The 22,517-nt window shown below is 45.7% G+C and overlaps 1 protein-coding gene across 2 annotated transcripts in view; it reads right to left on the reverse strand.

The window, feature by feature from the left end:
* SNX29 (sorting nexin 29) overlaps positions 1-22,517 on the reverse strand; it is a 370,785-nt gene that overhangs the window by 59,285 nt on the left and 288,983 nt on the right. The window contains exon 20 of one of the 2 annotated variants that reach the window (XM_060260506.1): positions 14,433-14,572. In XM_060260506.1, the coding sequence (XP_060116489.1) occupies positions 14,433-14,572 (140 nt within the window). Of the gene's footprint in view, positions 1-14,221; positions 14,573-22,517 lie in introns of those variants that run through there. The other variant, XM_060260507.1, reaches the window with a different exon arrangement.

A 22,517-nucleotide genomic window follows, 5' to 3' on the forward strand; every position in this document is an offset into this window, starting at 1 on the left:
CCAGAAAGCGCTTACATCGACATGGAAGCACCAAAGTCTTTTTTTCAAAAGCAACGCAAGCACTGTTCAGTAAGCTGGGAAAACGAGGACAGGAATAGGAGAAGACTAAGGAAGCCCTCTCCTACTTCCAGTTCCGGAACAAACGGCTTATGTGTTTTGCTGCATTTAAAAAAAGGCAAAGGATATTTATTTAATTGAACGCATTTTTAGTCTGGTTTCATCGGTAAACTGAAATTGCCAGAAAATTCTTGTGCGCAAGCCCCTTTGAAATTAAATGGGTTAGGGATGCGTGAACACCCACTGATCGGTGTCAAGTTCTGCTTTCTTGCTGTTAGTGGATTTTTTTTCATTGAGCAGTCTGCTCATGAGCAACTCAAACCTATTCTGGTGGTTATCTTCCATATATTCACAGTGCAATCAGCAGCATTTCATTCATGTGCATTGTCACATGGCCAAATAGGAGTCCTGGTTTGAACTGTACAGATTTCCCATTGCCATGCTCCATTCCACAGCCAATCATTGAAATCATTTGTGAGCAACAAGTCAGTCAGCCCTTAATCATAAATAAACACTACACTTTTTAAAAAAACATCTTATTTAGTGTCTGTGAGAAGAAGAAATTGGATTTTCACTCCACCCTTCACTACTCAAAGGAGTCTCAGAACTGCCTCCAATTTCCTTTCCCTTCCCTTCTCCACAACACAGACACCCTGTGAGGCAGATGAAGCTGAGAGAGCCCTGACAGAAACTGCTCTTGTGGGGAACAGTTCTGTGAGAACTTGTGACTGACTCAAGGTCACATCAGCAGGTGCAAGTGGAGGAGTGGGGAATTAAACCTGGTTCTCCCAGATAACAGTACATGCATTTAACCACTACACCAAACTGGTCTTGAATACCTACTGATTTAAACTTTTTTTTCCCCTCTCTCTCAGAATTATGCGAGTTGTAGTTACCCTTTTTTTTGCCTTTAGCATTTAGTTATCTGATCTTGTGGGGTAATCAATTATCTCCTGCATCAATGCAAAAACAGTCACAGAGAAGAAGGAAATGAAAATCCACCACCGGCTACAGCTGCAAAGCAAGGTAAAGAGACTTAAGGCTTGGCTCACAACCGACTGTGGCTTTCCAAAAAGGTGTGTTTGCCTACTGATTATGTCCGTGGAATCTCTAGCTGGGGGTGGGCAAGACCATGGGAAGGCAGAGAACTTCCCTACCCAAAGACTCCTGCAGCACTTGAAAAGACAGCCACCTTAATTCACACAGTCTCCAGTTTTAAAGAGGTCCAAACAATGTTGAGGTCGGAAATGTGGCTTCTTGAACAGTCTCAAAAAAGCAAATCTATGGAAACGTTAAAATTCATATCAATGCAATGAATTAGCATATGCAAATGAAAATGTAGTGCTTCCAAGTTGCTTGGAGAATTGCTGCTAGTCACAACAGCCAATGCCGAACTAGGTGGAAGAAGAGATTGGATTTATACCCCACTCAGTCTCAAACCAGCTTACAATCTCCTTCCCTTCCTCTCCCCACAACAGACGCCCTGTGGTAGGTGGAGCTGAGAGAACTCTGAGAGAACTGTGACTTACCCAGTCAAAGAAGAAGAAGTTGGATTTGTATCCCACCCTTCACTACTCAAAGGAGTCTCACAGCTGCCTCCAATTTCCTTTCCTTTCCTTTCCCTTCCCTTCCCCACAACACAGATACCCTGTGAGGCAGATGGAGCTGAGAGAGCTCTGACAGAAACTGCATTTGAGAGGAACAGTTCTGTGAGAACTTGTGACTGACTCAAGGTCACCCAGTTGGCTGCATGTGGAGAGTAGGGGGATCAAACCTGGTTCTCCCACATTAGAGTTTGCGCACTTAACCACTACACCAAACTGGCATCAATGACCAGGTAGCTTCATGTATATTCACATGTTCATCCTAGATCTGTGTTACACCAATGGTGCAATCCCTCTTATTCTCGCTAGACTGAAGCAACATTACAAGTATTGGGAGACCAACACTTGTAACAACATACAAGGCTTGTTTTGAGCAGAAACGCAGTTCTGGTTGGCTTGACATCGGGGGTGTGGCTTAAGAAGCAAATGAGTTCTTGCTGAGCTTTTCCTACAAAAAAGGCCAAGACGACATATAAAAAACAAACCCCACTGGCCCTTCTTTTTAATATATTAAAAGGGGAGGGGGCACATTTTACTGTGTTTTTTGCATTCTAAAAGACAGGCATAAATGCTACTTCAAACTGTTTAATTTCAGTCCCCACCAATGTTCCCTCTAAGCTACAGAGTCTTGTGAGCAAAAATTCTACTTTGTGAGCTGCTGGCATGAAAGTGGTGAGCTACTGACTGCATCAATGAGTGTGCTCTGGGGTCATCCTTCCTGAGCTAAGACAAAAATCTGTGGGCTGGAGGTTAAAAATCTGTGAGCCAGCTCATGCTAACTCAGTTTAGAGGGGAACACCGGTCCTCACCTATGCTTAGTACTCATAGAACACGTTACAGCTCAAGTGCTTAAAGACAGACCTGAAACAAACTGCACACATTTTTTTCCCCTGAGCAAATTAACAGCTGTGCAAATGGGGGGAGGGGGGAACTGGAGCTGTCAGTGTTCTGGCAACCACTTCTGGATTTGGCACATCATTCTATGCCAGAGCTCACAGTCAGACATGTTACTGCTGTTGCTGAGACTCAAAACTATTCGGCATTACAAATGTTTTAACAACCGCACTTCTAATTTCCAGTCGTTTGAGAATATTGGGGTTTGGAACCTCACCATTAGCTAGGCATGCCCCCCCAACTGAGGACTCTGGGCTCTGCCCTCTGCTAAAGGGGATAAGCATGGGCAAATAAGCCCTGTTCATTATCTGCTGCCCCAGTTTGGTGTAGTGGTTAAGTGTGCGGACTCTTATCCGGGAGAACCGGGTTTGATTCCCCACTCCTCCACTTGCACCTGCTGGAATGGCCTTGGGTCAGCCATAGCTCTGGCAGAGGTTGCCCTTGAAAGGGCAGCTGCTGTGAGAGCCCTCTCCAGCCCTACCCACCTCACAGGGTGTCTGTTGTGAGGGGAGAAGACATAGGAGATTGTAAGCCACTCTGAGTCTCTGATTCAGGGAGAAGGGCGGGATATAAATCTGCAATTCTTCTTCTTCTTCTTTTTCTTGGCTGGAGCTCCAAACCAGGTGTGGGAGGAAAGGAGACCGATACCAGAGCTGCTTGTTTTGCAACTCTTCTGCCAAACTGGAGCAGTCCTGATGTAATTGCAACTCGAGAAACATCACCAAATGGATCAAATACTCTTGGACTTTCAAGCGGCAGGATTTGTAACAAGCACTGTGTCTTCAGAACTGAAGGGCTTCTGGGTCAGAAGTCCACAGAACAGGGAAGTATCCATCAGAATGTCCCAAGTCGTCTCTGCTAGGGCCACAAAACCAGTTTTGGAAAGCAAATGCACTGCTGTTCAAACAAGGGAATAATGGAGGGGCAGCTGTGTTAACCATAGCAAAACACATACGCACAAATCCAGTGGCACCTTAACACTGTTAGTTATTATGGCGCCACTGGACTTGTGTTTTTATTTTTACAAATGAGTGAACTCTTTCTTGGGTGACGAAGCTTTCAAATGCTCATATGTCACAGCAATATATGTTCGTTTTTTAAAAAAAGGTTCCTAAGCCTGCGTACGACCAAAATCAAGCAAAGGGGAAGGGACATGGATCAGTGGTCAGCAAACAGTGCCACTGCTAGTCACAGCAGATAGTTGGACGGCTTTATAAAACAGATTTATCTATTCATCATACCTAAGGCATTCATTTAGGGGTGTCAAACATGCGGCACGGGGGGCAAATCAGGCCCCCAGAGGGCTCCTATCAGGCCCCTGAGCAATTGGCTGCCATCTGCTTCCTTCTCCCTTTCTCTTGCTTCCTTCTGCATAACAGCTTGCTTTGCAAGACTTGCTTAATCACACAGGAGCTACAGATCAAAGCCTCTATTTTCTCCATTAGCTGAGGCTCCTCCCTTGGGAAGGAAGGGGGTGGAGGCAGAGCTTGGTTTGCCAGGTTCTCTCAATTGCACAACAGAGCAACTGAGCCAAGCCTCTCTTCCTTCTATTGGCTGAGGCTCCTCCCCTTCCTGGTTCCGTGGGGAAGGAAGAGAGCCAGAGCTTCCTTTGCCCAGTTCCTTGGATCCATGGGAGAAATACAAAGAAAGCACCTTTAAGACCAATTAATGCAAATTTTTTAAGAATATTTTACGGTTTAAAAAAATATTTGTGTTTGTCTGTGTCCTTTATAAAGGTTATATCTCTGCTACCTAATCTTAAATAGGCACACACATGGCTCGGTCCGACAGGGCCTGGCCTGACAAGGTCTCGTTTATGTCAGATCTGGCCGTCATAATAAATGACACCTCTGATTAACAGCATTATACAAGAGACACTAAGAGGCAGCAGGGTGTTTTATTTTGATATATCCCACATGGGTATCAAACTTATGGCTCATGGGCCACAGGACTTTAATTAGGCCCATGGCTTTTTTCTCCCTGCTCCCCCAGTCCTCACCCTTTGAACCTCCAAGGCTGCCAAAGTTCCCAGCTCCTTCTGCCTCCTCTTTGCCTGCTTCAGTAGCAAGCTCTTATGGACTTGCAAAGTTGCAAAGCAAATGCGGAATGGATTTTCCATTAAGGTCTCTGCAAGTAGTCTATCTGGGCTCAGAGACCTTAATGGAAAATCCTTTCCGTGTTTTGCTTTCAACTTTGTCTGTGCTGAAATATATTTCATAGTTTCACTTTCCAGTGTTTGTATGGCCAGTTGAAGCTGTTGCTTCCTGGATTTATCTCCTTGCAAATAAAGGGCTGATGGTTTGAGCCAACTTGTCTTTGCTGAATGGACCTTAGAATTTGTGCCTAGTGAGTACTTTAACCTGTGAACCCACAGGCAAAGGGGGATATTACACTGGAAAGTAATTGCTGATCTGAGTAGACCTGGAGGGAGGGGAGAAGCTTGCAATGCCCAGCCATTGCATGTTTTCCTCGGTTCAGAGCATTTTATATATATATTTAGTTTATATTTTTAATGTCTGCTGTGATCTTTGTGCATTTTCAAATCCCACTACTCCCCTACCTTTCCATTTTTAAACAAAATATTGCAAGAGTTTTAAGCATGTTTGTATTTTAAGTAAAAAAATACCTTTACTTGAGTTTGACTGTTTCCTTTATAAAGCTTATATCTCCACTACCTGGCATTACATATTATGACACGCATGGCCCGGCCCCATGAAGTCCCATTAATGTCAGATCCAGCCTTCATAACAAATGAGTTTGACATTCCTGATTTACAGCATTATACAAGAGACACTATGAGACAGCAGGGTTGTTGTTTTTTTGTATAAACAATTTTTATTAGTAACATATGGTAGTAGAACTAAATCTACAACTTATAAAAAGTTTAGGATAAAAAAAAAAAGTCATCATTCTACCCCACATCTTACTTTCCTTCCACCCCTCCCCCCATTACTTGACCCCCGCCAGTGTTATTTTTTTTTTGAAAAAACAGATATTAAAGGTACCCTTAACTATCAAGAAAAAATAAAGGATAATAAAAAGGCAGGGTTGTTTTTTTTAAATATACCTGTCAAATATATATATATTTATCTTCAAAGTCCTGGAAGACCACTGAAGATCAAAAGCTCACCTAAACAAAAAGATTTAAGCTGCCTCTCAGAATGGACAAAGTTTCTGGACTTGCTGGATCGCTGGTGGCAGGAAGCACAGGGCATAAAGGAAGACCTACTCACAATAGAGGACAACTGTATCTCAAATGCCGGTGGAACCCAAACTAAAGGCTTTTACTTGACTACAACCTATTGGGAAGTATACATGGTAGGAGATACCTCTTTGGGTTTCCCTGCACTTAGGCTGCATGTGGATTTAGAGGTAAGAAAGGAGAACTTTAAATTTTGCTCACTGTGGAGAAATGCCATTTTTGGGCCTGTGTTTGTCTGGGAGTTGGCTGGAGGAATCTGTCAAACTGGGGTCAGGCTTCGGCCTAGTCTCTTCCTCCCCCCCTCCTCCCCCCCTGTCTGGAACCAGCAATTCTGGGGGGTGGGAAGACAGGAAATCCTGGAGGCCTGCCTCCCAGAATGCTGCAGGGAGGTGAACCAGTTTGTGGGCAGGAACTGGATTTTATATTGGAGATTTGGGGCGGGAAAACGGGGATAAAAGTTTTCAGGAGAAGCTGACAGTTTGAGTTTGAGTTCAGTCTTGGAGATCAGTCGGTTGAGAAGGTATGGTCAGGCTTGCAACAGCCCAAGTAAGGTGCCGCCCTGTAGGTCATCTAGTGAGGGCAAGTAGTATAATAGGAAGAGAAGAAGCATTTTTTCTTCCTGCTATTTGTTGCTTCTGTTCACTTTTTAAAAATGCCTGTAAATAGTTGTATGTTGTAAATAAATGTTATGTTTGTCAAGTCCCCCCGTACCACATAGGTTCCCCAACCGCCATAGCTCACACTACTGTAAGACGGGAGTCCAGGGAAGGGGGAAGGCAAGCAGTTGGCAAGGGTGCCAGTCCTCCAGGGGTCTCCCAAAGAAGGACTTTGGTCTCTGTGATAACCAGGGGCTGGGTTGGCAGAGTACCTTGAGGCCAGACCTCAGAACTGGCAAGGGGGATTGGGAGTCCTGTTCCTTGCAGTCAGGAATAGGCTTGCCAATCCCCAGGTCCCAGCAGGGTTATTCCGCTTTCCCAGACTCCTTCCCGCCCCCAGTCAGTTGGCTGGCGGGGGGAAGCCCCACCCCCAGCCTCCGACTGATAGGCTTCCTCTTGGGATGGTGTGTCTGTGTTGCTGTGAAGAATTTGGCAGCAGCTCGTGAGTAGAGAGGCCAATCCCCTGCTTCAGAGTTGCCAGAAACAGCATGGGGGTGGGGAGGGAAATGTCTGCTGAGCGCTTCATTATTCCCTATGTGGAGATCGATTCTCATAGGGTATAATGGGGAATTGATCTGGAGGTTTTGGGAGCTCTGGGGGAGCTGTTGTTTGAGGTAGAGGCACCAAATTTTCAGTATAGTATCTAGTTCCTCTCCCCAAAGTATCCCCCAAGTTTTGAAACGATTGGACCAGGGGGTCCAATTCTATGAGCCCCAAAAGAAGGTGCCCCTATCCTTCATTATTTCCTATGGAAGGAAGACATTTAAAAAGGTTTGCTGTCCCTTTAAATGTGATGGCCAGAACTCTCTTGGAGTTCAATTATGCTTGTCACACCCTTGTTCCTGGCCCTGCCCCCAATGTCTCCTGGCTCCACCCCCAAAGTCTCCTGGCTCCACCCCCAAAGTCCCCAGATAGTTCTTGAATTGGACTTGGCAACCCTAGTCAGGAACCCCTAAATTGAGCAGGTGGTGGCAGCATGCCCAAGTGGCAGGAAGAAGATTAGCACCCTCAAGGAGTTGGCAACTCAAAAGGGAGTTGACGGGACTGGGCCTGAAGGTCAACTCCGGTTCCGTCACACTCACCAACAGCATAATTATTTTAGAATTGTGTTATGTGCTTCCAGCAACTGACCGGTGCAACCCATCTGGTTGCACCATTCTTGATGAGGTCCCCAAGCTGTTTTTTCAGGGGAGACCCACAAACATTACCATAATCGAAAGGAGAAGTTAGTGAGAGCAGTGAGATTGCTGTTCTGCCTATGTCAAGGCCACGAAGAAAGCTTACTTTGCGGCCAGGATTGCATCTGCAAATTCGCGCCCAGCTCAATTGTTTAGAATAATTGGAAGTCTTACTACACTGCCTCAAGGCAGACCAAACGTGAGGGAATTAGAGATAGGTTGCGAGGCTTTTGCGAAATATTTTGCAGATAAAATCACGTTGCTCCGCCAGGACCTGCCTATCACATTGCATACAGTACAGGAACTTGAGGCTCCGTGCCTGTCTTCCGATTTCGCTCTGGATCGCTTCAGCCCGCTCAGCCTGGAGGAAGTCGACGGAATTCTCTCTTCTGCACGCCCAACAATTTGTGATTTGGACCCTTGCCCCTCTTGGCTGATTAAATCTTGCCAAAGGGAGCTTAGATGTCCTTTACGGGACATCATAAATAGATCCCTCCTTGAGGGGCATTTTCCAACACCCTTGAAAGAGGCTTTGGTCCATCCCCTCCTGAAAAAAAGTACAGCAGACCCGGCCGAATTGGCAATTACCGACTGGTCTCTAATTTACCGTTTCTTGGTAAAATTATTGAGAGGGCAGTGGTGTTGCAGGGTTTTCTGGATGACGCTTCCATCCTAGACCCTTTCTAGTCCGGCTTTCATCCAGGTCATGGGACGGAGACAGTGCTGGTCGCCTTGGTAGATGACCTCCAGCGGCATCTGGACCGAGGCGCCGTGGCGGTGCTGATGTTATTAGATCTGTCAGACGCATTTGACACGGTCGACCATCGGCTACTGACCCGCCGCCTCGCCGACATAGGGGTTGGGGGGCTAGCCCTACAATGGCTTTCCTCCTTCCTCGGGGGTCGGGGAAAAAGGGTGGCAATTGGGGGTGAGCTGTCCCAGAGGCACACACTTGATTGTGGGGTGCCGCAGGGAGCAGTTCTCTCCCCGACGCTATTTAATATCTATATGTGCCCCCTTGCCCAGATTGCCCGGAGGTATGGGCTTGGGTGTCACCAATATGCAGATGACACCCAGCTCTATCTGCTAATGGATGGCCGGCCTGACTGCGTTCCAGGGAATTTGGACCTGGCATTGCAGGCCGTGGCGACTTGGCTTAGGCTGAGTGGGCTGAAGCTGAACCCGACGAAGACAGAGGTCCTTTGCGTGGGTCGTGGCGCTCCGGGGAGGGAAAAACCTCTCCCAGTTTTTGACGGTGTGCCTCTGAAAGCGGCACACCGGGTCAAGAGCTTGGGAGTCCTACTGGAGCCTTCACTATCAATGGAGGCCCAGATAGCAGCCACTGCTAAGTTGGCGTTTTTCCATCTGAAGCGGGCAAAGCAGTTGGCTCCCTTCCTGGAGCGCCGGGACCTAGCAACAGTGATCTATGCAACGGTTACCTCAAGATTGGATTACTGTAATGCCCTCTACATGGGGCTGCCTCTGTGCCGAACCCGGAGGTTGCAGTTGGTGCAGAAGGCGGCGGATAGGCTGATATTGGGGCTCCCGAAGTGGGAGCACATACAGCCGGGGCTACGCGGACTGCACTGGTTGCCAGTTACTTACCGGGTTCGTTACAAAGTGCTGGTTATTACCTTTAAAGCCCTATATGGCTGAGGACCTGCCTACCTGAGGGACCGTCTTTCCCCATACGAACCCCAGAGAGCACTCAGGTCAGCAGGGAAGAACCAGATGACTATCCCCGGACCAAAGGAGGCCAAACTCCAAAACACCTGTACACGGGCCTTCTCCATCGCAGCTCCAAACCTATGGAACCAGCTCCCGGAAGAAGTGTGAGCCCTGCGGTGCCTTGAGCAGTTCCGCAGGGCCTGCAAGACCACCCTTTTCAGGATGGCCTTTGCTGGCTGAGAGACCGCTGTTGGGTGACTTTCGCTATTATCATTTATAAATGGAATTAGCACCTGGAAATCTGTATAATACTTGGTTAACTGAAATGTTTTAAAGTTTGTTTGTTTGTTTGTTTGTTTGTTTGTTTATTTATTTATTCCGGGATTTATATCCCGCCCTTCCCACGAGTGGCTCAGGGCGGCTTATGTGATTTTAAACTCTGTATAATTTTATGAAATGTTGTTAGCCGCCCTGAGCCCGCCTCGGCGGGGAGGGCAGGTTATAAATAATTTTTAAAATTATTATTATTATTATTATGTGAGGCTAACTGAAAACAGAATGCACTCTTAGCTCTGATCTGGATTGCCCTGGTAAGTCCGATCTTGTCAGATCTTGGAAGCTCTGGCATGTAGTTGGATGGGAGACTTCCTTGGAATACCAGCAGTCAGGAGGGCAGGGGCAGGCTTTATTCGGCCACCTCTCCCAGTAGGGGGCCAGTCACCAGAGGTCGCCATGATTAACCAAGAGAGAGATCTTGGGGTCATGGTAGATAACACTGAAAATGTCAAGACAGTGTGCGACTGCAATCAAAAAAGGCCAATGCCATGCTGGGAATTATTAGGAAGGGAATTGAAAACAAATCAGCCATTATCATAATGCCTCTGTGTGAATCAATGGTGCAGCCTCATTTGGAATATTGTGTCCAATTCTGGTCACAGTGCCTCAAAAGAGATATTATAGCACTGGAAAAAGTGCAGAAAAGGGCAACTAGAATGATTAAAGAGTTGGAACACTTTCCCTATGAAGAAAGGTTAAAATGCTTGAGGCTGTTTAGCTTGGAGAGACATCGACAGGGGTGACATGATAGAGAAAGCACAGAGAAGGCAGAGAAAGAAGTACTTTTCTCCCTTTCTCACAGTATGAGAACTCATGGACATTCAATGAAATTGCTGAGCAGTCGGATTAGAACTGATAAAAGGAAGTACTTCACCCAAAGAGTGATTAATACATGGAATTCACTGCCACAGGAGGTGGTGATGGCTGCCAGCAGACAGCTTCAAGAGGGGATTGGATAAACATATGGAGCAGAGAGTCATCAGTGGCTATTAGCCACAGCGTATTGTTGGAACTCTCTGTCTGGGGCACTGATGCTCTGCATTCTTGTGCTTGAGGGGGGGGTCACAGTGGAATGGCTTCCAGTGTCCTGGCCCCACTGATGGACTTCCTGATGGCACCTGGTATTTTTGGCCGCTGTATGACAGAGTGTTGGACTGGATGGGCCATTGGCCTGATCCAATATGGTTTCTCTTATGTTCTCTTATGGAGAGCCAGTTTGGTGTAGTGGTTAAGTGTGTGGACTCTTATCTGGGAGAACCGGGTTTGATTCCCCACTCCTCCACTTGCACCTGCTAGCATGGCCTTGGGTCAGCCATAGCTCTGGCAGAGGTTGTCCTTGAAAGGGCAGCTGCTGTGAGAGCCCTCTCCAGCCCCATCCATCTCACAGGGTGTCTGTTGTGGGGGAGGAAGGTAAAGGAGATTGTGAGTCGTTCTGAGACTCTTTGGAGTGGTGGGCGGGATATAAATCCAATATCTTCTTCTTCTTCTTATGACTTCCAAGTTCTTCTCTGGCAAGTGCTTGGATAGGAGACCTCCTTGGATACCAGAGTCAAGAGGCTGGGGCAGGCTTTATTCAGCCACCTCCCTGAATATCCCCAGCAGGGGTCAATCACCAGAGATTGCCATGACTTACAGGTTCTTCTCTGGCAAGTGCTTGGATGGGAGACCTCCTTGGAATACCAGCAGTTGGGAGGGCAGGGGCAGGCTGTATTCAGCCACCTCTCTAAATATCCTCCAGGCCCCCAGTAGGAGTCAGTCACCAGAGGTCACCATGGCTTCCAGGTGCAGATATACACACATACATATCAAACCCCCTCACCCCCCAAAAAACAGGATGTACTTGAGGAGAGGCATGGATAGCTCCAGCTAGATGCTTACAAAACTGGGCAAGTTTGTAGCCTCTGGTAGGTGACTATTCCCCGCCCCCCCTCAACATGATTCATCAGTCTAAATAAATAAATCATTCTAGTGAGTATCAGGCAACCAACCAGGGACCAGGGCAGAATACTGCAAAGAAAGGAGAGAAGAATTAACACAGGCCAAAAATTTACCTGCCCTCAGAGATACAAATCCATGCTACACTAGAGCAAAGCACTTATTAAAATTCTTCATATTTGTAATGCCAGGTTTTAGATATAGGACAGATGATTCTACAGAGAATGTCCAATGCATGATATTTAGATGCACAAGTTGAAAGCTGACAGGCATAACTTTTGTTTGCAAGTGCAGATTGCTTCTAGCTTAAAAGTATGAAAAAACCCACTGAGATTTAAAGAGAATCAGCAAAAAAGAAAAAGAAAAAACACTCTCTCTCTCTCTCCACAGAATCAATATGTCAGACACAGTATAAGACATGGAGCGAGCAAACTCATTAAAACTTGAAGGCATTCATATATTTTTATTTTACTTTATTTCATTTCATTTTTTGAAAAATGAAAGCCCTCTGGAATCTGGTACAAGCATCTAGAAATTATGGAAATTTCCCTGTCAGGGAATGACAAGCTAACTTGTACTAAGAAATATGCTTTAAACACCAATCTCTCCCCATTGCCCTCTTCCAGAGTCAAAGTTCTCTTTCTGCAGATCTCAAACATGAGAAATATTACATTCCATGTGCAAATCTCACCTACTCAGATACAACTGGTGCAGCCTATGTCTCAATTAAGCACATACAAATAGAGATGTTTTCTCCAGTTGCTCTATGTTATGTTTAATTAGGCCCAAGTACTGTGAACAGACCCACACGGATGGATCCCCAAGGCCTGTGAGAAGTGACTTGAACAGTTTTAAAAAGAGGACTCTCCCTCGTTACGCATAGAGATGGAAGTATTACTGGTGCATAGAAGGTTTTGGCCTGGGATACAAGGTGTCACCCATTCTGGATGTAGGATTGCCAGGTGTGTGTTGGAAAATGCCTGGGGACTTTGGCGGTGGATCTGGGAGAGGGCAGGGTTTGGGGAGGGGAGGGACCTCAGCATGATGCAATGCCATAGGGTCCACCCTTTGAAGCAGCCATTTTCTCCAGGGGATTGATCAAAGCCACCAAGTAATACACCGTCTTTCAGTTTGCAAAAATATATTATAAGGATTGTGTACAACACATAATAAACAATACAATAAAGATAGAGGCTGGCAGTGCTAGGGCCTTGTAAAGTAACAGAAACCCCGTCCTCAAATGAATAGATATAAGTCCAAACTTGGAAATAGTCCAACTAAAATTCACAAGGTGGGTGCTCCTGAGGAGTGTAGCTTCAACACAGCCGATGTTCACACTGAAATGAGAAGCTTAATGCTGTGATTAGAGAATGCAGAATGGGGTTCCTAAATAATTGAGTCATTAAACTGAAGAAAGAATTGAAACGTCAGCAAAATCTAGAGAGACGTCTTTTTAAGAAAGCAAGTTTTGCAAACTGAAAGACGGTGTATTACTTGGTGGCTCTGATCAGTCTACTAATTACACCAAATGCCCTTCAAGCAGCACATTTTCTCCAGGGGAGCTGATCTCTTGTAAAAGCGGGAGATCTCCAGGCCCTGCCTGGAGGCTGGCAACCCTATGGGGTTGCACTGCCCTGTAGTCTGGAGATGTGGTGCTCTTGGGCCCAGGCCTACTGCTGGATAAGCAAGTGGCCACTGTGGACAATAGTGCTTTGACATGTTTGGCTAACACCTCCTTTTCCTGGGCAAAAATAATGGGCCAGTGTGATGCATGCCCAGGTTGTCTAGATTAGAATGCTAGTATGTGGGGCCACCCTTTCAAAAGTGTCCAGAAATTTCTATTGGTACAGAATGCTGCAGCCAGGGTGTTGAGTGGAGTAGGTCACTCCAGTCTTGGCTCATCAACACTGGCTCCCAGTTTGTTTCCAGGCACAATTCAAGGTCCTGGTCTTGCCCTTCAAAGCCACCCCTCAATGGCTGTGAACTTCCATAACGAATAAGTTGTCTGGCCAAAACTGGATTGTCCTTTGTACAAAAAGGGCCCATGTGGAACAGAAATGAATGGGTTATTGTCAGGGGTGGAATTCTAGCAGGAGCTTCTTTGCATATTAGGCCACACATCCCTCATGTAGCCAGTCCTCCAAGAGCTTACAAGGCTCTTTTTTGTAAGCTCTTGGAGGATTGGTTACATCAAGGGTGTGTGGCCTAATATGCAAAGGAGCTCCTGCCAGAATTCTACCCCTGGTTATTGTAATGTAAACCCCAGAGACCAAGGCTTCAGATGCTCTAAGTAGCACTCTTGTGCCTTAGTAAGTTTTTAGGGTTTCTGGTGCTTGCACAGGGGACTACCTTTACCTTTTTACATACAGGAGATTTTTTTGCTCTTCTAGGCATTTAAGGATTAGCTCATTTTTTATCACTGTGATACTGCAGCTTCAAACTGCTGTTTTTATATTGTGCTTAAATGAAATCATGTTATACTTGTTTAGTTTTCTAACACCCCCTGCTTGTGAACAACCATAGTTGAAAGCCTATCTAGACATCACGTGCATTTAAAAAAACAAAAAAAGCACAGCTACACAGCACTAATTTATTGGGATGCTGGTTACCACCAGCCACATGCTTTTCCTCTTGCTTACATTTCCATCAAACTCTATATAATCTTAAGCAACAAAAGCTGTACGGAGATTGTGAAAAGAACTTGTATGCTTTAATCATTCACTTCACTAACAACATCCAGGCCTCCTGAATTCTAACGTGTGATTTTAAAAAAACAAACAAAACAAAACCCGACACCATACTTTGAATATTTCAGAGCAGCAAGTGTTAATAGTTTAAAAATTCTATCAGAAAGAAAAATAACTTTAATAATATATGACATATTCATTTGAGCAGTACTTACATAAAAAAGGGCATCAGTTGGATAAGAGTCTCTTTTTTAGGGTTGGCAGTGAATTCTGGCACAGTCTGGATTACTTTGTTCATGACATTTCTTAAGTAATTCTGAAGGTGTTTCCGTCGTTCTTCCACAAACTTTGCATCCTTCGAAGGGGAGGGGGGAGCAAACAGAATTCAGGTTTGGTTTTTTTTAAGTGTCAAGCAAAAACAAAAACTTTAATTATTGATCAGAAGCAAACCTGTACCAGGATAAAAAAAAAGTTCAGGATAGAACACTTGGCTTCCATTGTGCTGCATAACATTCAGTAAGCTTAACTCCATCCACAGTGGCTAGGGCTGCCAAGTCCAATTCAAGAAACAGCTGGGGACTCTGGGGGTGGAGCCAGGAGACATTGGGGGTGGAGTCAGGAGCAAGGGTGTGACAAGCATAATTGGACTCCAAAGGGAGTTCTGGCCATCACATTTCAAGGGATCACACACCTTTTAAATGCTTTTCCAACATTTGGAATAATGAAGGATAGGGACACCTTCTTTTGGGGCTCATAGAATTGGACCCTTTAGTCCAATCTTTTTGAAACTTGGAGGGTACTTTAAGGAGAGGCACCAGATGCTATGCTGAATATTTGGTGGCTCTACCTCAAAACACAGCCCCCGTAGAGCCCCAGATACTTATGGATCAATTTTCCATTATACCCTATGGGAATTAGTCTCCAAAGGGAATCATGGAGTGCCCAGCAGACATTTCCCTCCCCCCCCCCCCACTTTCTGATGACCTTGAAGCAGGGGGGGGCCTCCAAACCAGGGGGTCCCCTGCCCCCACCAGGGGATTGACCACCCTAGCAGTGGCACAGCTACAAGGCTCAGGACTGAACTGCTGCAGCTAACCAAATGTTCCATAGAAACGGATGGAAAACTGTGCCAGAAACACCCCTATACAGTCACAAATCTTGCAACAGCTTTGCACAAAAATTCTACTTTGTGAGCTACAGGCAATAAAGTTGTGAGCTACTGCATAAACTAGTTTGCTCTGGGGCCATTATTCCTGAGCTAAGACAAAGATGTGTGAGCCAAAGGGTAAAAAACTGTGAGCTGGCTCACACCAATTCAGCTTAGAGGGAATATTGGTTATGATATACGTTTTCTGAAATGTCAGGGCTTTTTTGAGCAGGAACGCACAGGCACGCAGTTCTGGCTAGTTGGTATCCGAGGGTGTGGCTCAATATGCAAATGAGTTTCTGCTGGGCTTTTCTTACAAAAGCCCTGTATGAAACAATGGTGGCATCAGAGGTGTGGCCTAATATGCAAATGAGTTCCCGCTGGGCTTTCCCCCCCTCACAAACAAAAAAGCCCTGAATAATGTAAACAGGCTCTTTGCTGACCCCCCGTTCTGAATTTTGATGTACGTTGGCCTTTTAAATTCTATTCTCCTGTTCTAGCACAAAAATTCTTAGTGGATTGTTTTGAGGGGTGGGTTTTCTTGCAAGATATACATTCAACAGTTGATTATAGCTCACTGGAAATTCGATTCAATGCTCGATGACATTTTAAAAAAATTAAGCCATGTTTGAGGGCTGGGTCTGCATTTCAACTATGACAGAATATTTCATTGGAATGCTTCAGTGGAGGGGAGAAAATCATTTAAAACTCCGCCATGTTTTGGAGCCCAAAAAGTGGGAAGGCACTATTAACCAACAAGAGAAAAGACACCACACAGCTCTGAACAAAAACAAATTACAGAAAAAGTCTAATAATTGTTGAGACCCGTGTTCCCTCTAAGCTGAGTCAGTGTGAGCTAGCTTACAGATTTTTAGCCTCCAGCTCACAAATTTTTGCCTTAGCTCAGGAGGTTAACTCTATGGTACACACACAGAAAAAGGCACTTGGCAACCCTAGCTAGCCTATTTGCTCAGAGCACACTAATTGATGCAGGAGCTCACAACTTTAATGCCAGTAGCTCACAAAGAAAAAATTTTGATCACAAGACCCTGCAGCTTAGAGGGAATGCTGGTTGAGACCCTCTGCGTTCTTTGACACCCAGCGACATTCTCGCTCTAAAATTAGAATGATGTGATTTATGCTGTCCATGATTTTGGTGTCAATATTTCAATACCTTATACTACTAAACACCGTTGCTACTGTTTGTTCAATGAATAGAACTACCCAGCCTCAGCTTCTTCTGTTATCCTGTTGCCAAACCCATTGAGCTCAAAAACCAACTGTCAGTAAATTATCACAATAAACTACTTCCCGCTCTTTCTGTTTCTTACTCGGCTCTTTATTATCTTGCTGCATAAATAAGCATTTTGTTCTGTGGGAACATGTTTACAGCTGAAAACAGCCCATTCTGAACATTCAACTATCTACTGGGTACCAAGCTTATTCATTTATTCACTCAGGTAGCTTTGCTGAGTTTGTAGCTTGGTAGAATCTCAGGATAATGCAGGCTAGCCAGCCAGCCAGCCAGCCAGCCTGCCTGCCTGTCCATCCATCCGTCCGTCCGTCCGTCCATCCATCCATCCATCCAGGGGTGGAATTCTAGCAAAAGCTCCTTTGCATTTTAGTCCATATACCCCTGATGTAGCCAATCCTCTAAGAGCTTACAAAAAAAGAGCCTTGTAAGCTCTTGGAGGATTGGCTACAACAGGGGTGTGTGGCCTAATATGCAAAGGATCTCCTGCTAGAATTCCACCCCACCCTTCTCTCTGTCTCTGCTCATACAGCTATCATCTTAAACAGAAATAATACAAATTAAAAAACAAAAGGCTTTACTTAATGTTATTTCCCTGGTATTGCTAGCCTGCTCTCTTGTCGGATCTCAGGAGCTAAGTAGGGCTGGCCCTGCCCTGGATAGTATTTGAATGAGCAAAATAATGAAGATCACAGTCGATAACAGCATGAAAACAACAAATATGCTGTGAACAAAAGTAACACGTAATATAATTTTAATGAAGTACAGCATATTGAGTCAATTCTTATCTGTTTTCTATTTCATTACATCATATAAAGGAGGAGGAGATTGGATTTATACCCTGCTCTTCACTACCCAAAGGAGTCTCAGAGTAGCTTACAATCTCTTTCTCCTCCCTTACTACAGACACCCTGGGAGGTAGGTGGAGCTGAGAGAGCTCTGACAGAAACTGCTCTTGAGAGGAACGGTTCTGCAAGAACTTGTGATTGACTCAAGGTCGCATCAGCAGGTGCATGTGGAGGAGTGGGGAATCAAACCCAGACCACTACACCAAATTGGCATTTCATTCATAATTCAATCTTCAAGTCATGTGTGGTTTACAAAATCAGCATCAGTAACAGTCTTCAGGACATATACGCAATCCAAAATCGGCGTCAATAATTTAAAGACTACCTTGCCTGAAAATACATAAACCAAAGTCCTCGTGCTAAATTTTACGCATATTCTGCTTTGGGGGAATTCTCCCATCGTAGTTACAGCGAGGACGTCATGCAAAATCTTGTCAACAGGCGGAATAAACCCAGACAGACATCCACTGTTGACCGTTCCAAGAAGACTCTTTATCAAGAGCTGACAATCGCCTATGCGTGTGGTCAAACACCACTTACTGGAAAGATATAATCAAAAACGGAACGTAGATGCCTTCTGCCACTCCCAAAATGCACTGATTCCTTTTCAACAGGCCTTTCAGAAACATTGTCCTCCCCTTGGGAAAAAAAAAACAGGTTTTCATCATCCCACATTGCTGTTTCTGTAGGAACCAAGACATCTAGCCAAGAATTATGTTTACATCTGCATGAAGTGAAGCGTCGCCATTTATTTGAGTCTCATCTAATTCAGCTCCCAGGGTTTCCAGTCAACAATGCATTAAAAATGAGAAACCTGGACAAAAGCCCAGAATGGAAAGCAACAAAGAGCTCTGATAGTCGCTTAATGAAGTTTAGCAGTTTGTCATTTTACTATCTTGCTGTGGCTTGCGAATAGAGGGGGGGGGGGACACTTGCCAGCTCCATGGTCCACAGGGGGAAGCGTGGGTAAATAGAAAATAAACAATGATGAAGCTGGCTTATCCGGGAACACTGAGCCGCACACCTCCGAAATATGCCAAATGTGTGGGCTGACAGGCTGGAAACCAGAAGTCTGAAGATGCAGATGGAGGACTGGAGGACCTTCAGCAATGTTAAATTGTCCTGAATGAGGAAAGTCAGCAGGTCCTGAATGAGGAAATCTTCCAGCATCTCTTGACATCTCTGGCTACATATGAAGCTGCCTTCTACTGAATCAGACCCTCGGTCCATCAAAGTCAGTATTGTCTACTCAGACTGGCAGCCGTCTCCAGGGTCTCAAGGTGAGGTTTTTCATGCCTACTTGCCTGGACCCTTTTTAGTTGGAGATGCTGGGGATTGAACCTGGGACCTTCTGCTTACCAAGCAGATGCTCTACCACTGAGCTACCTAGGATGGATATTTCAGACTTCCAGCTACAATGGGTTATGGTTATGGTTCCTTCCTCTCACCAGCATCCCCAGCGGTACAGGAAGTTGAGCCTGATCTGCAGACTCTGGTTTCAGCACATGTTTGCATGTTCTAGGCAAAAGCCATGGGGTCAGGAAACCTGAGGACAGAACACAGATAAAGCTCTGAGATCAAATGTAGATGGGCTGGAGGAAGGGGGGGTCACAGGGACACCCCAGCTGTGTGGTGTGCAAAATAAAATACATCATGCCAGGGCTTTATTTGAGTAGGAACACACAGGAATGCAGTTAGGGCCAGATTAACAATTAGGCCAACTAGGCACTGGTCTATGGGTCGCACACCTTTAGGGTCTCGGATCGGCTCCCCCTGCCCAGTTTCCCCCCTGCTTGCAGCCCTGGCAGCCTGATTGCGCAGCCAGCAACTGAGCCACTCTCTGCCCAACTTGCCTGGTGCGGCTGCTGCTGACGTCGTTGCCAAGTTTGCTTCTCTCTGCCTCTCCCCCACAGTTTTGTCAAAGGGGCTTTTGAGGAGGGGCCTGTAGGCTGCAGTGGAGGCTGCAGGTAGTGCAGATAATTTGCAAGGGGGCCTCCTGAGATTCTGACTGCCTAGGGGCCCCCAAAGGGTTTAATCTGGCACTGAACGCAGTTCCAGCTGGCTTGGTGCCAGGGGGTGTGGCCTAATATGCAAATATGTTTTGCTGGGCTTTTTCTACAAAAAAACCCCTGCATCATGCAAAAATGCAAGACAAGCTACCAACCAAAAACAAAAAGGAAAGAATGGTTTGGAATCCACAGATCCATTCTGCAAGTACCAGGTGATTCTTCATGGGGAAAGAGTCTCTGGTATCAGGTGGAAGGCTCCTTCCACTGGAGAGAAGTAAACTGGCACCTTGCCCCCCTCCAGCCTTTTCTATCCTTGGTTCCCCTGCCCCATGCTGCCTTTTCCCACCCCTGGCCAGGAGGAGGAGGAGGAGATTGGATTTATACCCCACCCTTCACTTGGAGTCTCAGAGCAGTTTACAATCTCCTTCCCTTCTCCACCACAGACACTCTGAGAGGTAGGTGGGGCTTGAGAGAGCTTTGAGAGAACTACTCTTGAGAGAACAGCTCTGAGAGAACTTTTGACTGACCCAAGGTCACACCAGCAGCTGCATGTGGAAGAGTGAGGAATCAAACCCGCTTCTCCCAGATTAGAGTCCAGGCACTTAACCACTACACCGAACTGGCAGCAAATGCTCCTTCCTTGTTTTCTCTTTGAAAGATAGAGTGGGAACACGTGCATTCTCAGCCGCACTTCCCAAACTGTCGCATGTCGCACCTGGAGGACAAGAAGTACGAGCTGTTCTGGCTCCTGTGCAGGACAAAGGATAGGTGGATGCCAAGGTTAAGAGGTGGAGAACACCCCTCTCCCCAAATACTGCAGATGAGGCTACTGCCTCACCTTACTACAGCCAGTTCCAGTCAAGGATTTCCCAAGGTTTCTTCTCACTTGAGCCTTACTTGTGACTGCAGCTCTCTTTTTATTTGCTTTATATTTATTTACTCTATCTCTCCGATAGGAACCTAAACTGGCTGATGTTTTTCTCCTCCCCTCCATTTTATACTCCCAAAGGTTAGGCTGAGAGTGTGTGACTGGCTCTAGGTCACTTGGCTAGCTTTTGTGGCAGACTGGGGATTCGAACCTGGGTCCAGGCTGAGAGTGTGTGACTGGCCCAAGGTCACTCGGCTAGCTTCTGTTGCAGAGTGGGGATTCGAACCTGCGTCTCCCAGACCCAAGACCAGGGGTGGCCAAACTTGCTTAACATAAGAGCCATGTAGAATAAGTGTGGGATGTTTGAGAGCTGCAAGACATGAACGTCAGGTGGTTGAGAGCTGCAAGACAGGCAGGATGGAAGGGAGGGAGGCAAATAGATGGGAGAGGGGGAAAGTAAGCAAGGTTAAATGCATTCCCCAAGCCTCTGGCTGACTTAGAGAAGTGATTTAAAGAGAGAAATGCCTTCTCCAAGCTAGCTGACAGGGCAGTGGGGGCTTCAGGAGCCACACAATATGTGTGAAAGAGCCACATGTGGTTCCCAAGCCACAGTTTGGCCACCCATGCCCTAGACTATCCCTAAAACCACTACATCACACTGGCTCACATTATAGCACGTGACAAAGAAAGCAATCAAAAACCTGTGGCACAACGACTTAGGTTTATGTCAATGAATGCACTCTTAAAGAAGCTTAAACTTCAAGTGTGAGGCAGCAAATTGGTAATTATTTTTAAGAGACCAATAAGTAATGGCTAATTGGTAAAAAACACACACAAAGAAGTACTTGTTATTGTCAGCTTAAACTTGTTAATGTCAGCTTAAAAACTCTCCAAGGTGGCTATATGTGTAAAGTTGTTCAGTGAACAGGAAACCTTTTGTCTAATGATCCGGCAAAAATCACTATTAGGGGATTCTTTTTTTTTTAATGTGCATTGCCCGCACTGCCTAAAATTAAAAGGTTGACTGGCTTTGTGTCTGACAACGCGTGTCCTTCTAGTGATGTGCTGTAACGCAGACCTGGATAGCTCAGGGAAGCCTGATCGTGTCAGATTTAGAAGCTAAGTAGGGCCGACCCTGGGCAAGTAGGGCTGCCAATTTCCCAGGCTGGGCGGGGTTTCCCCCGCCCCAGAGGTTCCCAACCCGCCGGCCCACATTGGGCCGGCAGGGGGTATCCTCCACCGACATCACGATGATGTCACTTATGAGTGATGTCATCGCTCTGCACGCGTGAAAACAGTCCCCTGCTGGAGGCTGCAGGGGATGTGGCAACCCTACTGGGAAGTACTTGGACAGGAGACCTCCAAGGAATACCAGGGTCGGAAGGAAGAGGCAGGGTCTATTCAGCCACCTCCCTAAATATCCTCCAGGCTCAAGTAGGAGTCATCAGTGGTTGCCATGACTTCTAGGCACAGGGGCAAAAAAAATGTGCTGAAGTGCTTGTATTCTTCAATATGTTTGAATCTGGAGTCATTCCTCTCCCCCGCTTCCTCCCTTCTGTATTTTGTGGCTGGTCACATCCACAGAGTCATTTATTTTCATCCCAAGCATTCAAGTGGTAAGGTACTTTGTATTTTGTACTATTACATCACTGTTGGCTCCTGGCTGCATCGATATCTTTCTCATACCAAGTGAGAAAGGTAATTTCAATTGATATATTATTCTGTTCTATTCTTCCATGTTTTCAGTTCTCTAAAAAAAATGTGTAAGAACTATAGGAAAGCGTACCTGACCATGGCAGCAAACTATCAAGAATGAGGCCTCTGATTAATATCTTTGCCTTTAGTCACAGACAATAATCATTAGCAGGGCTTTTTTTTTGTAGCTAGAACTCCTTTGCATATCAGTTCACATCCCCTGATATGGCCAATCCTCCAAGAGCTTACAGGGCTTTTCATGCAGGGCCTACTGTAAGCTCCAGGAGGATTGGCTACATCGGGGTGTGTGTGGCCTAATATTCAAAGAAGTTCCTGCTACCAAAAAAGCCCTGATAGTAAGTAGCAAAACATATCTTTGTTGGTAAATGTTTTCCATTTTATCATTTCTAATAATTAATTAATAATTTGTTGTTTTTCCTTTCTCCTCCAGAAAAAAAAAACATCTCATCAACTTATAAGA

This window comes from Heteronotia binoei, chromosome 20 (genome assembly GCF_032191835.1).
Source record: "Heteronotia binoei isolate CCM8104 ecotype False Entrance Well chromosome 20, APGP_CSIRO_Hbin_v1, whole genome shotgun sequence".
NCBI classification, from domain to species: Eukaryota; Metazoa; Chordata; class Lepidosauria; order Squamata; family Gekkonidae; genus Heteronotia; species Heteronotia binoei.